At 34.3% G+C, this 13233-nt stretch overlaps 1 protein-coding gene across 1 annotated transcript; it reads right to left on the bottom strand.

Annotated features, from left to right (window-relative positions):
- Positions 1-377: 377 nt before the first annotated feature.
- Positions 378-821, bottom strand: LOC135950728 (uncharacterized). The gene has a single exon (XM_065500262.1). The coding sequence runs from the start codon at positions 819-821 to the stop codon at positions 378-380; it is 444 nt and encodes a 147-aa protein (XP_065356334.1).
- Positions 822-13233: the final 12412 nt, after the last annotated feature.

Below are 13233 nucleotides of genomic sequence, written 5' to 3'. Positions count from 1 at the left end.
TTTTAAAGTTGTTTTTAAAAAGAACCGACTTTAGTGTTTGACTATGATTATGGGCCATTATTTTTATTTAAAAAGACAGTTTCGTTTGAAAATAAATCTCGCTTAACAAGGGTCATAATTGTGAGAAATTCTTTTTGAAATTGACTTTGGGTTTGCAATTATTTTAACAAAATTTAAAAAAAAAAATAAACAAATTTTAAAAACTCAATAAAAATATCTATCTATAAACAAAGTTATACGATTACAAGCGCCTCTACATTACCCCCCTGCCAAGATCAGATTTCGGGTAGTATCACGACAAATATGATACCGATTGCAGGAGATATAGGAAAAAAAATAACATCATAAAAAAAATCAATGGAAATAAGAGTTAGCGCTCACTGACGTATGTCCTTTGCATGGTAAACACCAACCAAGCGTCCATTAAGATCCTCTAACTCGTAATAACAGGTACCAGTTTTCTTCCTTATTCTTGCCTTTACAAATGGTGGAGCCAATTTGGCATTGAATCCCTTTTCAAAATTACTTTGTTTAAAATTTCTTCTGAAAACCTCTTGTCCAACAATGTAGTTAACTTCCCTTGAGCGCAAATTATATGCTTTTTCATTACGTTGTTGTTGTCTAAACATATTTTTAGCAGCTCTTTCCCGAATTATATCAAAAGAATCCTCGCGATTAAAATTAAAAGTTCTGTCATCCAGCATTTTCAGTTTGCGAAGTAGTTCATATGATTTGCCATTATTAATCATATGTTGTCCAAATGCCATATAATAAGGTGAGATACCTATAGAATCATGTACATGACCAATTAGTTTGGTCATGTTTTGAGTACGCCCTTATCGCAGAAAGTACTGAACGATTGACATGTTCAGAAGCATTACATTGGGGCGAATATATTGCCGTATAAACATGATTAATGCCGTAATTTTGTAGTAATTTATTGAATTGAATTAATTTATTTAAATTGTGAGCCATTATCAGACACTATAACTTCAGGATTGCCAAAAGTATGAAACAGATCTCGCTCAAGATATTTAACTACAACGTCGGTTGTAAAAACTTTGAAAAGTGATCCATTACAATAAAAATGCCTACGTTACCAGATTTGGAGTGAGGATATGGACCTAGAAAATCCACATATAATTTTTGAAAAAAAATAAAAGTCTCTGACGTTTTACCCATGAGAGGTCGCATAATGTAATTTGGATATTTTGTACCCTTACACGTATCGCAAGAGTTGATATGCTCCTTGACATCGTTTACCAAATTTGGCCAAAAGTTAAATCGTCGAATCCGTTCTAATGATTTGTTAATACCGCTGTGTGCAGAAAGAGCTCCATCATGTGCTTTTTGAAGAACGTCTGTTGTTAATTCTTTGGGTATCCAAAGCTTCCAGCAAGATCATCCTGTACTTTTTCTCCAGAACAGTGCTCCATTCTTCTATATAAAAATCCTTCAAGTATCTTTAAGTCCGGAGTTTGATCAATATTTTCCTTAACTCTGTTTATTAGGTCCGTGTAGTCTGGTCCTTGAAAGTGACTCGAATTCAAATCTATGAACACCCCGATGTCTTCTAAAACAGAAAGTTCTAATCCTAGGATCTCGGACAAATCTTCCGTATTGGCTCTCGAAAGCGTATCAGGAACTATGTTACGACTGCCTTTACGATGTTTTATTTTGAAAGTAAACCCTTAAAGTTTTAAAGACCATCTTGCCAACCTGGAACTTCAGTTTGGGACATGAGCCACTTCAAAGACGCATGGTCCGTGATGACTGTGAACTCATGTCCTTCCACATAAGGAAGAATGCTTAGCATTGCAGCTAAGTACACCAGTACACTTCCTATTCCAGTGTTGCAGTTGGGGCAGTGATAGTAGTTTCTGATGAACTTTCGATACCATCCGGACATACCTAAAAAGCGTCTGACTTGTTACACAGATCTCGGTTGTGGGAAATCTAAAATGGCCGACATTTTATCATCATCTGTGCGAATTACTCGGTCCCCAACTATATGGCCGAGGTAACGGACTTCACATACGCAAAATTTTAACCTAATTTTCCAAGGTTTACGTACTAAGACTATGGGAGAAGACCAAGCACTGTCTGACTCTTCAATGACGTCCATTTCTAACATGCGATCCACCTCCACATAAATTAATTTCTCAATCGCCGGAGAAACTGGAAAATGTCTTTGTTTAATGGGTGTAGCATTACCTACATCAATGACGTGAGAAATTACATTGGTTCTTCCTAGACCTTCCTTAGAGAATGAAGGAAATGAATTTACAACTATTAATAACTGTTGTTCATGTGTTCCTGTTAATAGTTTTTGTTCCAATGATTCGGATATTGTTTCCAAAGGGTATTTTGAGTGTAGTTCTGATACGAGACCAGTTGGTAAAAGATTAAATAGTCTCCAAAAATCTACGCCTAGGTATAAATCTTGGGACAAGTTAGGAATTACGTATAAAATAATATCTTTGGTATTACCACGAAATGTAAATTTGGTTTTCACAGACCCTACCACGTCCTGTTTCTTTCCGTCTGCAGTTTTAACTACTGACTTAATTCTTTTGTAACTAATGTTACTTTCTAAAAATTCTTTAGCAGCCTGAGTACCTAAGCAGCTTATCAAAAATTGTACTCAGCAAACTACGTTGCGTATAATTAACCTCCTTCCAAAAATGTCGTATACGTTCTGTTGAACGTTTTTGCTTCGGTATTGGTACGTAAAATAAAATATAAAACATATTTGCGATTGTTTGGCCTTATATTCCGCTAATCTAACACGGAAAGGTGACAAGTGACATACTATTTGAAGAGTCTTCAGATTCATTAACAATATTGGTCTCTTGAGAAGTGATATGGAATTATCTATAAACTTTGTAGTTAAATTGGTTACATTAGCAGGGGAATTTTTAGCACTATTGAAATCAACAATTGGTGTACCATTTTGTATCGAATCAGGTATTGGTTTGGATATATTTTGGTTACTATTAGTGTTATTTAGTCTGTATTTTTGGACTGATTCCGTTTGCGTGCACTTGTCTGTGCACTCGACATTTTTCTAGATGAAAACATCTCGTCGGCTTTTTGACACGAAAACTATTGTGTTCAACTGGTCATAACTTTCAATTGCATTGGGGGAGAACGAGAACGAAGTCAACTATCTGATGAAATAAGTTTCATTTGAATATGTCGAATAGTTTTTTAATTAGAAACGAGTTTCTAAAATTTCACGATTAAGCAACCGCTTATGTTAGGCGCTCAAACCTACTACTGAATTCTGATCTCCAGGTACCAAAAAATGGTTCGGCGATAATTTTCCAAGTTATTTTTCTCCACGAAAACATCTCGACGGCTTTTTGACACGAAAACTGTTGTGTTCAACTGGTCATAACTTTCAATTGCCGTAGCGGTTTTCCATAATGTTGGTACTCATTAGAAGCAGAACGAAGTCAGCTATCTGATAAAATATGCTTCAGTTGAATATGTCGAATAGTTTTTTTAATTAGAAGCGAGTTTCTAAAATTTCACGATTAAGCAACCGCTTATGTTAGGCGCTCAAAACATTTTTCATATTCAGGGGAAAGCAGAATTCAAGGGCTTTTCATTGATACCAATATCTTTGAAATCGGTTAAGCCGTTTAAAAGTTATAAGAATTTAAACATTTTTATTATGCAATTTCAACCTACTACTGAATTCTGATCTCCTGGTACCAAAAAACGGTTCGGCGATAATTTTCCAAGTTATTTTTCTCCACAAAAACATCTTGTCGGCTTTATGACACGAAAATTATTGTGTTCAACTGGTCATAACTTTCAATTGCCGTAGCGGATTTCCATAATGTTGGTACTCATTAGAAGCAGAACGAAGTCAGCTATCTGATAAAATAAGTTTCAGTTGAATATGTCGAATAGTTTTTTTAATTAGAAGCGAGTTTCTAAAATTTCACGATTAAGCAACAGCTTCTGTTAGGCGCTCAAAACATTTTTCATATTCAGGGGAAAGCTGAATTCAAGGGCTTTTCATCGGTTAAGCCGTTTAAAAGTTATAAGGATTTATACATTTTTATTATGCAATTTCAACCTACTACTGAATTCTGATCTCCTGGTACGAAAAAACGGTTCGGCGATAATTTTCCAAGTTATTTTTCTCCACAAAAACATCTCGTCGGCTTTTTGACACGAAAACTATTGTGTTCAAATGGTCATAACTTTCAATTGCCGTAGCTGATTTCCATAATGTTGGTACTCATTAGAAGCAGAACGAAGTCAGCTATCTGATAAAATAAGTTTCAGTTGAATATGTCGAATAGTTTTTTTAATTAGAAGCGAGTTTCTAAAATTTCACGATTAAGCAACAGCTTATGTTAGGCGCTCAAAACATTTTTCATATTCAGGGGAAAGCTGAATTCAAGGGCTTTTCATTGATACCAATATCTTTGAAATCGGTTAAGCCGTTTAAAAGTTATAAGGATTTAAACATTTTTATTATGCAATTTCAACCTACTACTCAATTCTGATCTCCTGGTACCAAAAAACGGTTCGGCGATAATTTTCCAAGTTATTTTTCTCCACAAAAACATCTCGTCGGCTTTTTGACACGAAAACTATTGTGTTCAACTGGTCATAACTTTCAATTGCCGTAGCGGATTTCCATAATGTTGGTACTCATTAGAAGCAGAACGAAGTCAGCTATCTGATAAAATAAGTTTCAGTTGAATATGTCGAATAGTTTTTTTAATTAGAAGCGAGTTTCTAAAATTTCACGATTAAGCAACCGCTTATGTTAGGCGCTCAAAACATTTTTCATATTCAGGGGAAAGCTGAATTCAAGGGAAATCGGTTAAGCCGTTTAAAAGTGATAAGGATGTAAACATTTTTATTATGCAATTTCAACCTACTACTGAATTCTGATCTCCTGGTACCAAAAAACGGTTCGGCGATAATTTTCCAAGTTATTTTTCTCCACAAAAACGTCTCGTCGGCTTTTTGACACGAAAACTATTGTGTTCAACTGGTCATAACTTTCAATTGCCGTAGCGGATTTCCATAATGTTGGTACTCATTAGAAGCAGAACGAAGTCAGCTATCTGATAAAATAAGTTTCAGTTGAATATGTCGAATAGTTTTTTTTAATTAGAAGCGAGTTTCTAAAATTTCACGATAAAGCAACCGCTTATGTTAGGCGCTCAAAACATTTTTCATATTCAGGGGAAAGCAGAATTCAAGGGCTTTTCATTGATACCAATATCTTTGAAATCGGTTAAGCCGTTTAAAAGTTATAAGAATTTAAACATTTTTATTATGCAATTTCAACCTACTACTGAATTCTGATCTCCTGGTACCAAAAAACGGTTCGGCGATAATTTTCCAAGTTATTTTTCTCCACAAAAACATCTTGTCGGCTTTATGACACGAAAATTATTGTGTTCAACTGGTCATAACTTTCAATTGCCGTAGCGGATTTCCATAATGTTGGTACTCATTAGAAGCAGAACGAAGTCAGCTATCTGATAAAATAAGTTTCAGTTGAATATGTCGAATAGTTTTTTTAATTAGAAGCGAGTTTCTAAAATTTCACGATTAAGCAACAGCTTATGTTAGGCGCTCAAAACATTTTTCATATTCAGGGGAAAGCTGAATTCAAGGGCTTTTCATTGATACCAATATCTTTGAAATCGGTTAAGCCGTTTAAAAGTTATAAGGATTTAAACATTTTTATTATGCAATTTCAACCTACTACTGAATTCTGATCTCCTGGTACCAAAAAACGGTTCGGCGATAATTTTCCAAGTTATTTTTATCCACAAAAACATCTCGTCGGCTTTTTGACACGAAAACTATTGTGTTCAACTGGACATAACTTTCAATTGCCGTAGCGGATTTCCATAATGTTGGTACTCATTAGAAGCAGAACGAAGTCAGCTATCTGATAAAATAAGTTTCAGTTGAATATGTCGAATAGTTTTTTTAATTAGAAGCGAGTTTCTAAAATTTCACGATTAAGCAACAGCTTATGTTAGGCGCTCAAAACATTTTTCATATTCAGGGGAAAGCTGAATTCAAAGGCTTTTTACTGATACCAATATCTTTGAAATCGGTTAAGCCGTTTAAGAGTTATAAGGATTTAAACATTTTTATTATGCAATTTCAACCTACTACTGAATTCTGATCTCCTGGTACCAAAAAACGGTTCGGCGATAATTTTCCAAGTTATTTTTCTCCACAAAAACATCTCGTCGGCTTTTTGACACGAAAACTATTGTGTTCAACTGGTCATAACTTTCAATTGCCGTAGCGGATTTCCATAATGTTGGTACTCATTAGAAGCAGAACGAAGTCAGCTATCTGATAAAATAAGTTTTAGTTGAATATGTCGAATAGTTTTTTTAATTAGAAGCGAGTTTCTAAAATTTCACGATTAAGCAACAGCTTATGTTAGGCGCTCAAAACATTTTTCATATTCAGGGGAAAGCTGAATTCAAGGGCTTTTCATCGGTTAAGCCGTTTAAAAGTTATAAGGATTTAAACATTTTTAAATAGTTTTTTTAATTAGAAGCGAGTTTCTAAAATTTCACGATAAAGCAACCGCTTATGTTAGGCGCTCAAAACATTTTTCATATCCAGGGGAAAGCTGAATTCAAGGGCTTTTCATTGATACCAATATCTTTGAAATCGGTTAAGGCGTTTAAAAGTTATAAGGATTTAAACATTTTTATTATGCAATTTCAACCTACTACTGAATTCTGATCTCCTGGTACCAAAAAACGGTTCGGCGATAATTTTCCAAGTTATTTTTCTCCACAAAAACATCTCGTCGGCTTTTTGACACGAAAACTATTGTGTTCAACTGGTCATAACTTTCAATTGCCGTAGCGGTTTTCCATAATGTTGGTACTCATTAGAAGCAGAACGAAGTCAGCTATCTGATAAAATAAGTTTCAGTTGAATATGTCGAATAGTTTTTTTAATTAGAAGCGAGTTTCTAAAATTTCACGATTAAGCAACAGCTTATGTTAGGCGCTCAAAACATTTTTCATATTCAGGGGAAAGCTGAATTCAAGGGCTTTTCATCGGTTAAGCCGTTTAAAAGTTATAAGGATTTAAACATTTTTAAATAGTTTTTTTAATTAGAAGCGAGTTTCTAAAATTTCACGATAAAGCAACCGCTTATGTTAGGCGCTCAAAACCGTTTAAAAGTTATGAGGATTTAAACATTTTTATTATGCAATTTCAACCTACTACTGAATTCTGATCTCCTGGTACCAAAAAACGGTTCGGCGATAATTTTCCAAGTTATTTTTCTCCACAAAAACATCTCGTCGGCTTTTTGACACGACAACTATTGTGTTCAACTGGTCATAACTTTCAATTGCCGTAGCGGATTTCCATAATGTTGGTACTCAGTAGAAGCAGAACGAAGTCAGCTATCTGATAAAATAAGTTTCAGTTGAATATGTCGAATAGTTTTTTTAATTAGAAGCGAGTTTCTAAAATTTCACGATAAAGCAACCGCTTATGTTAGGCGCTCAAAACATTTTTCATATCCCGGGGGAAAGCTGAATTCAAGGGCTTTTCATTGATACCAATATCTTTGAAATCGGTTATGGCGTTTAAAAGTTATAAGGATTTAAACATTTTTATTATGCAATTTCAACCTACTACTGAATTCTGATCTCCTGGTACCAAAAAACGGTTCGGCGATAATTTTCCAAGTTATTTTTCTCCACAAAAACCATCTCGTCGGCTTTTTGACACGAAAACTATTGTGTTCAACTGGTCATAACTTTCAATTGCCGTAGCGGATTTCCATAATGTTGGTACTCATTAGAAGCAGAACGAAGTCAGCTATCTGATAAAATAAGTTTCAGTTGAATATGTAGAATAGTTTTTTTAATTAGAAGCGAGTTTCTAAAATTTCACGATTAAGCAACAGCTTATGTTAGGCGCTCAAAACATTTTTCATATTCAGGGGAAAGCTGAATTCAAGGGCTTTTCATTGATACCAATATCTTTGAAATCGGTTAAGCCGTTTAAAAGTTATAAGGATTTAAACATTTTTATTATGCAATTTCAACCTACTACTGAATTCTGATCTCCTGGTACCAAAAAACGGTTAGGCGATAATTTTCCAAGTTATTTTTCTCCACAAAAACCATCTCGTCGGCTTTTTGACACGAAAACTATTGTGTTCAACTGGTCATAACTTTCAATTGCCGTAGCGGATTTCCATAATGTTGGTACTCATTAGAAGCAGAACGAAGTCAGCTATCTGATAAAATAAGTTTCAGTTGAATATGTCGAATAGTTTTTTTAATTAGAAGCGAGTTTCTAAAATTTCACGATTAAGCAACCGCTTATGTTAGGCGCTCAAAACATTTTTCATATTCAGGGGAAAGCTGAATTCAAGGGCTTTTCATCGGTTAAGCCGTTTAAAAGTTATAAGGATTTAAACATTTTTAAATAGTTTTTTTAATTAGAAGCGAGTTTCTAAAATTTCACGATAAAGCAACCGCTTATGTTAGGCGCTCAAAACCGTTTAAAAGTTATGAGGATTTAAACATTTTTATTATGCAATTTCAACCTACTACTGAATTCTGATCTCCTGGTACCAAAAAACGGTTCGGCGATAATTTTCCAAGTTATTTTTCTCCACAAAAACATCTCGTCGGCTTTTTGACACGAAAACTATTGTGTTCAACTGGTCATAACTTTCAATTGCCGTAGCGGATTTCCATACTGTTGGTACTCATTAGAAGCAGAACGAAGTCAGCTATCTGATAAAATAAGTTTCAGTTGAATATGTCGAATAGTTTTTTTAATTAGAAGCGAGTTTCTAAAATTTCACGATTAAGCAACCGCTTATGTTAGGCGCTCAAAACATTTTTCATATCCCGGGGGAAAGCTGAATTCAAGGGCTTTTCATTGATACCAATATCTTTGAAATCGGTTATGGCGTTTAAAAGTTATAAGGATTTAAACATTTTTATTATGCAATTTCAACCTACTACTGAATTCTGATCTCCTGGTACTAAAAAACGGTTCGGCGATAATTTTCCAAGTTATTTTTCTCCACAAAAACATCTCGTCGGCTTTTTGACACGAAAACTATTGTGTTCAACTGGTCATAACTTTCAATTGCCGTAGCGGATTTCCATAATGTTGGTACTCATTAGAAGCAGAACGAAGTCAGCTATCTGATAAAATAAGTTTCAGTTGAATATGTCGAATAGTTTTTTTAATTAGAAGCGAGTTTCTAAAATTTCACGATTAAGCAACAGCTTATGTTAGGCGCTCAAAACATTTTTCATATTCAGGGGAAAGCTGAATTCAAGGGCTTTTCATTGATACCAATATCTTTGAAATCGGTTAAGGCGTTTAAAAGTTATAAGGATTTAAACATTTTTATTATGCAATTTCAACCTACTACTGAATTCTGATCTCCTGGTATCAAAAAACGGTTCGGCGATAATTTTCCAAGTTATTTTTCTCCACAAAAACATCTCGTCGGCTTTTTGACACGAAAACTATTGTGTTCAACTGGTCATAACTTTCAATTGCCGTAGCGGATTTCCATAATGTTGGTACTCATTAGAAGCAGAACGAAGTCAGCTATCTGATAAAATAAGTTTCAGTTGAATATGTCGAATAGTTTTTTTAATTAGAAGCGAGTTTCTAAAATTTCACGATAAAGCAACCGCTTATGTTAGGCGCTCAAAACATTTTTCATATTCAGGGGAAAGCTGAATTCAAGGGCTTTTCACTGATACCAATATCTTTGAAATCGGTTAAGCCGTTTAAAAGTTATAAGGATTTAAACATTTTTATTATGCAATTTCAACCTACTACTGAATTCTGATCTCCTGGTACCAAAAAACGGTTCGGCGATAATTTTCCAAGTTATTTTTCTCCACAAAACCATCTCGTCGGCTTTTTGACACGAAAACTATTGTGTTCAACTGGTCATAACTTTCAATTGCCGTAGCGGATTTCCATAATGTTGGTACTCATTAGAAGAAGAACGAAGTCAGCTATCTGATAAAATAAGTTTCAGTTGAATATGTCGAATAGTTTTTTTAATTAGAAGCGAGTTTCTAAAATTTCACGATTAAGCAACCGCTTATGTTAGGCGCTCAAAACATTTTTCATATTCAGGGGAAAGCTGAATTCAAGGGCTTTTCATTGATACCAATATCTTTGAAATCGGTTAAGCCGTTTAAAAGTTATAAGGATTTAAACATTTTTATTATGCAATTTCAACCTACTACTGAATTCTGATCTCCTGGTACCAAAAAACGGTTCGGCGATAATTTTCCAAGTTATTTTTCTCCACAAAAACATCTCGTCGGCTTTTTGACACGAAAACTATTGTGTTCAACTGGTCATAACTTTCAATTGCCGTAGCGGATTTCCATAATGTTGGTACTCATTAGAAGCAGAACGAAGTCAGCTATCTGATAAAATAAGTTTCAGTTGAATATGTCGAATAGTTTTTTTAATTAGAAGCGAGTTTCTAAAATTTCACGATTAAGCAACAGCTTATGTTAGGCGCTAAAACATTTTTCATATTCAGGGGAAAGCTGAATTCAAGGGCTTTTCATCGGTTAAGCCGTTTAAAAGTTATAAGGATTTAAACATTTTTAAATAGTTTTTTTAATTAGAAGCGAGTTTCTAAAATTTCACGATAAAGCAACCGCTTATGTTAGGCGCTCAAAACATTTTTCATATTCAGGGGAAAGCTGAATTCAAGGGCTTTTCATTGATACCAATATCTTTGAAATCGGTTAAGCCGTTTAAAAGTTATAAGGCTTTAAACATTTTTATTATGCAATTTCAACCTACTACTGAATTCTGATCTCCTGGTATCAAAAAACGGTTCGGCGATAATTTTCAAAGTTATTTTTCTCCACAAAAACATCTCGTCGGCTTTTTGACACGAAAACTATTGTATTCAACTGGTCATAACTTTCAATTGCCGTAGCGGATTTCCATAATGTTGGTACTCATTAGAAGCAGAACGAAGTCAGCTATCTGATAAAATAAGTTTCAGTTGAATATGTCGAATAGTTTTTTTAATTAGAAGCTACCTACTACTGAATTCTGATCTCCTGGTACCAAAAAACGGTTCGGCGATAATTTTCCAAGTTATTTTTCTCCACAAAAACATCTCGTCGGCTTTTTGACACGAAAACTATTGTGTTCAACTGGTCATAACTTTCAATTGCCGTAGCGGATTTCCATAATGTTGGTACTCATTAGAAGCAGAACGAAGTCAGCTATCTGATAAAATAAGTTTCAGTTGAATATGTCGAATAGTTTTTTTAATTAGAAGCGAGTTTCGAAAATTTCACTATTAAGCAACCGCTTATGTTAGGCGCTCAAAACATTTTTCATATTCAGGGGAAAGCTGAATTCAAGGGCTTTTCATTGATACCAATATCTTTGAAATCGGTTAAGCCGTTTAAAAGTTATAAGGATTTAAACATTTTTATTATGAAATTTCAACCTACTACTGAATTCTGATCTCCTAGTACCAAAAAACGGTTCGGCGATAATTTTCCAAGTTATTTTTCTCCACAAAAACATCTCGTCGGCTTTTTGACACGAAAACTATTGTGTTCAACTGGTCATAACTTTCAATTGCCGTAGCGGATTTCCATAATGTTGGTACTCATTAGAAGCAGAACGAAGTCAGCTATCTGATAAAATAAGTTTCAGTTGAATATGTCGAATGGTTTTTTTAATTAGAAGCGAGTTTCTAAAATTTCACGGTTAAGCAACCGCTTATGTTAGGCGGTTCATATTCAGGGGAAAGCTGAATTCAAGGGCTTTTCATTGATACCAATATCTTTGAAATCGGTTAAGCCCTTTAAAAGTTATAAGCATTTAAACATTTTTATTATGCAATTTCAACCTACTACTGAATTCTGATCTCCTGGTACCAAAAACGGTTCGGCGATAATTTTCCAAGTTATTTTTCTCCACAAAAACATCTCGTCGGCTTTTTGACACGAAAACTATTGTGTTCAACTGGTCATAACTTTCAATTGCCGTAGCGAATTTCTATAATGTTGGTACTCATTAGAAGCAGAACGAAGTCAGCTATCTGATAAAATAAGTTTCAGTTGAATATGTTGAATAGTTTTTTTAATTAGAAGCGAGTTTCTAAAATTTCACGATTAAGCAACCGCTTATGTTAGGCGCTCAAAACATTTTTCATATTCAGGGGAAAGCTGAATTCAAGGGCTTTTCATTGATACCAATATCTTTGAAATCGGTTAAGCCGTTTAAAAGTTATAAGGATTTAAACATTTTTATTATGCAATTTCAACCTACTACTGAATTCTGATCTCCTGGTACCAAAAAACGGTTCGGCGATAATTTTCCAAGTTATTTTTCTACACAAAAACATCTCGTCGGCTTTTTGACACGAAAACTATTGTGTTCAACTGGTCATAACTTTCAATTGCCGTAGCGGATTTCCATTTCCATTTTTTGACACGAAAACTATTGTGTTCAACTGGTCATAACTTTCAATTGCCGTAGCGGATTTCCATAATGTTGGTACTCATTAGAAGCAGAACGAAGTCAGCTATCTGATAAAATAAGTTTCAGTTGAATATGTCGAATAGTTTTTTTTTAATTAGAAGCGAGTTTCTAAAATTTCACGATTAAGCAACCGCTTATGTTAGGCGCTCAAAACATTTTTCATATTCAGGGGAAAGCTGAATTCAAGGGCTTTTCATTGATACCAATATCTTTGAAATCGGTTAAGCCGTTTAAAAGTTATAAGGCTTTAAACATTTATATTATGCAATTTCAACCTACTACTGAATTCTGATCTCCTGGTACCAAAAAACGGTTCGGCGATAATTTTCCAAGTTATTTTTCTCCACAAAAACATCTCGTCGGCTTTTTGACACGAAAACTATTGTGTTCAACTGGTCATAACTTTCAATTGCCGTAACTTTCAATTGCCGTTAATTAGAAGCGAGTTTCTAAAATTTCACGATTAAGCAACAGCTTATGTTAGGCGCTCAAAACATTTTTCATATTCAGGGGAAAGCTGAATTCAAGGGCTTTTCATTGATACCAATATCTTTGAAATCGGTTAAGCCGTGTTGCGGGTGGATTTATGACACTTATGTTAACAAATTTTTGTTTCGTATCACTTATTGTTTGTATTGAGTTTATTAAATTTTTGTAGTGTAGTCTTCATGTTATCAA

The sequence above is a fragment of the Calliphora vicina genome, chromosome 2 (assembly GCF_958450345.1).
Source record: "Calliphora vicina chromosome 2, idCalVici1.1, whole genome shotgun sequence".
Taxonomy (NCBI): Eukaryota; Metazoa; Arthropoda; class Insecta; order Diptera; family Calliphoridae; genus Calliphora; species Calliphora vicina.
The sequence above is the reverse complement of the archived record's forward strand: the minus strand, read 5'-3'. Positions and strand labels throughout refer to the sequence as shown.

Coding starts and splice junctions, on each gene's coding strand:
- LOC135950728 (XM_065500262.1), bottom strand. CDS start 821: ATGACCAAACTAATTGGTCATGTACATGATTCTATAGGTATCTCACCT.